The sequence below is a fragment of the Electrophorus electricus genome, chromosome 16, assembly GCF_013358815.1.
Source record: "Electrophorus electricus isolate fEleEle1 chromosome 16, fEleEle1.pri, whole genome shotgun sequence".
In the NCBI taxonomy this organism is placed as follows: domain Eukaryota; kingdom Metazoa; phylum Chordata; class Actinopteri; order Gymnotiformes; family Gymnotidae; genus Electrophorus; species Electrophorus electricus.
Window position 1 is genome coordinate 17,240,439 of NC_049550.1, and position 3,691 is coordinate 17,244,129.

The 3,691-nt window shown below is 41.2% G+C and overlaps 1 protein-coding gene across 1 annotated transcript in view; it reads right to left on the reverse strand.

Annotated features, from left to right (window-relative positions):
• Nucleotides 1-3,017, reverse strand: part of dnm2b (dynamin 2b) — a 19,880-nt gene extending 16,863 nt beyond the window's left edge. Inside the window, 3 exon segments of the mRNA XM_027018850.2 lie at nucleotides 1,250-1,399; nucleotides 1,691-1,764; nucleotides 2,564-3,017. Of these exon segments, the coding sequence (XP_026874651.1) occupies nucleotides 1,250-1,399; nucleotides 1,691-1,764; nucleotides 2,564-2,724 (385 nt within the window). The 5' untranslated portion in view covers nucleotides 2,725-3,017.
• Nucleotides 3,018-3,691: the final 674 nt, after the last annotated feature.

Below are 3,691 nucleotides of genomic sequence, written 5' to 3' on the forward strand. Positions count from 1 at the left end.
GCTGGTCAGGCAGTGGTCACCAACTCTGTACTTGTTTTGTAATCAGGGTTTTTTTGGTACTGATTGTGTAGTGTTAGTGTGATTTACACAGATTAGAACTAAATTCTTTAACAAAATAAGTCACATATTAACAGAGTTTAAAAGTCTTCCTGATGAGGAGAAGCTGCTGTATGTTCTTAGTGAACATAAAGAGTTCAGCAGAATGGCAGCACAGTACGTTCACTCCTGCCTCAGTCTGAGGGACAGTGAGTCACCATATCAGATACCAGAGATACAGAGCCTTATATTAGTAGTAGTAGTAGTAGTAGAAGTAGTAGTAGTAGTAGTAATAGGAGTATTGTTGTAGTTATATTATTATTGTTGTTACTATTATTGGAAGCAGTTGTAGTATTCCTGTTGTCTATTATATATTTTAACATCAAATTTTTCATGCCAATAAAGGATCACTGAATTGAACTTAATTGAACCACGAGAGACAAAGACAGAGAAAGAGAGAAAAATCGCTTGATTGTAAAAGTCCTTAAATCATTTCACAATATTTATTACACAACACTTATTAAACTGCTGCAATAGAAAACAAAATGGAGAAGAAACCAGTGTAGAAAAATCACACCTCCTATGTAGCATAACACAATTATCACCGCACAGCCACACCACAGGCAATCACGACTCTTTTACTGTTTAATTCTTCACACACTGAAATTCAATCATCCATAAGTGATGACGTGTGGTTTGCTTTTCCACTCGTTAAATGTGATTTTTGCATTTCACTCTGTAATTAAGGTGACATGAAGTAAAAACACACTGTTGTGTTTTTCCTTTGTCTTGGAGGTAATGCCTTCAGCCTACTCATTTCATTTTGCCAAACTGCGTAGTGGTTTAGAAAATAACGCTCATGGCCTCAGACACAGAGAGGCAGAGAGAGGTGTGAACCGCACTCACTAAGGTCACCTTTAGTGAGCACAGGGAGTGAATGAGGTTCCTGGAATTCAGTTTGGGTGGATTTCAATATGTGCAAAGACACAAAGCAAAACATTCTCATTATAGTTGTAGCTTAATGTTTATCATTTACTTGTCATATGCTTCTGAGTGATCTCTTAAATTAAATTACAATGTCTGCATTTTTGGGTGTACTGCCTCGTGTGTGTGTGGGTACTGTTGGGTGTGTAGGCCTGAAGGCTGATGAGAACAGGAAAGATTCCTTTGTGGTTTTTTGTTTGTTTGTTTTTGTGTGTGTGTGTGTACGTACCATTAGGTGAGTAGACTCGTAGGTTGATGGGAACAGGGGAGATTCCCTTGTTCGAGCCCGTGATACGGTCTGTTTCAGCCTCGATCTCCATCCTCACCTCTTCAAAGTCCACAAACTTTCTGCCTTTACAGTGCAAGAACTCTGCATATTCTACAGAGGAAAGAGGGGAAGAGAGAGAGAGAGAGAGAGAGAGAGGAAGACAGAGAAGGAGGGTTTTAGTCTGTCATACTGCATTGGTTGCAAACACTATCAATCAGCACACTAAAACCAGTTGGGAGATGAAACACACTCACACAGACATACAGTGACAGAAGGAAGGAGGTTTGATTCAGGTCTGCCTGCAATGTGACACAGCAGACAAGATGGAGTAAATCTGGCTTTTACTGAGGTCATAACAGTGAGGGAGAGTGTAATGTTGGCTGTGTGTGTGTGTATGTGTACCTGCTTTGCTGTTTACCAACTGAAGGATGAGGGGCCTTCGAGTCACAATGCCCGAACCACGTGGGAGAAAATCCCTGGGGAGAGAGAGAGAGAGAGAGAGAGAGAGAGAGAGAGAATCTCATGCATCATTTGTGATGAGCCTTTCCATACAATTTCTGGAACTCAGAAATCGCCTAAACATTGCCACGGGCAGTCCTGCTAGAGCGAACATGTCATAACATGAACGATACGTCAGTTTTAAACGCCTGCCTATGATAGTGAGCGCGGTTTACCGGCTGTACTGTCACTATTCAAATATCCTGCGCTTACATTATTCTGAAGTAGGCTGCTATTAGCAGAGACTCCCGACTGGGAATCCTAACTTGTGTAGGTCCAAAACGCGCTCAGCTGACATTACAACCTGTTCTTCACCTGCTACCAGCATGACAATGACAACAGACAGTAGATCACGGTTTAACCGATAAGGACCCAGGGCGTTGCATTGTACCGTTTCTTCTGAACGTACAATGACATTGACAAGGTTACGGAAAAAACAACATTAACATTTCACAATCCCCATGTGTAGATCCTCCCTTCCTTTTTAGTGCACATATATCTGTTCTGTTCTGTGCGACACGTCGCTGCATGTAGATTAAATCAACGAGACATGACGTTGTAATACGAACAGCTGATTGGAAGTGCAACCACAAGACACCGTTCAGTATCACGGTTATTTCACCCCAAGACACAGTTCAGTACCACAGTTATTTAATAAACAAGGCAGCCTGGAGCGACCAGCTAGTTTGGTTCGTCTGTTTAACTAAACTGACACTTAACGCTGTTTTAAACACAAGTTCTGTTATGAATTTTACTAGCTAGCTAGCGTTAACTTACCTGCCGACAAAGTTTTCCAACACGGAGCTTTTCCCCGCGCTTTGTCCACCGACCACAGCGATCTGCGGCAGGTCCAGATTACAGCTCTGTCCAATGGAGCTGAACGCATCTTGCAGTTTATTGATAAGGGGAATGAGCTCTTCCATCCCCCGGTTCCCCATGGCTGACACAAAACCTCGGATAACTTTATCTAGCGACCTGAAGTTCTGAAAAATCTTTGGGTCCGACGACCTGAGGACTGACGTTAGCAGGCTAGAAAACTAACCCAGGTTTGCTAGTTTATTAGACACCCTGACCAAAACGTTTACAGCAGTACTTAGCTAATTATTCAAGCAATGTTGACACACAGTTAATTTAGCTAAGCAGCTACCTATCACGAAGTGGTATTTGCTAAAATATCGCACCACTGTATTCCGAAGACACCAGCTAGTCAGCTAACGGGATGAAGGGAAAAAAAAAACCTTTTCCCATCCGGTCAGGCGACCGCCACAAACTTCCAAAAACCCGCCCTCTAATGGGAAATGGATATATCCATTAGACAATATAACCGTCAATCAAGTAAAGAGTGTACTCATTGGACGATGTCTACTGGGTTTTACGAAGAAGACTTGGATTGGGCCTTCGCGTCGGCCCCTTAACTTTTATCAGTCCGATGTTCTGCCCAGAAAAACCGTCTGAAGAGAAGGATGACGTTCAGGACGACGTCAAAGTGAAAGTAAAGCCGGGATTAGTTTTGCATGGTGAGATAATGTGCAGGGCTTTCACCTGCTAATCCTTCACAATACATAAGATTTACTATGTATCAATTATTAATCAGTTTCATTAAATCAAATCAGAATCACAATCTTTAATTTTTAAGTAAAGAAAGTAACATTAATGATTTGATCCCTGACGGATTTAAATGACAGTGATTTCTTTGATGTTATTGGCAACAACCACAATCTGAATGATATCAAGACAGACAACTTGATGGGACTAAATGATACATTTATTAACATTAAATGTAAATCACCATCAACAGCATCAACAATCAGTATATTTACAATGAAAAAAGCTAAAAGATAGTGTATGTGTTTGTGTGTAAAGGGGGAGGAAAGTGACTTGCTATCGTGGAGAACAAAGAAAAAC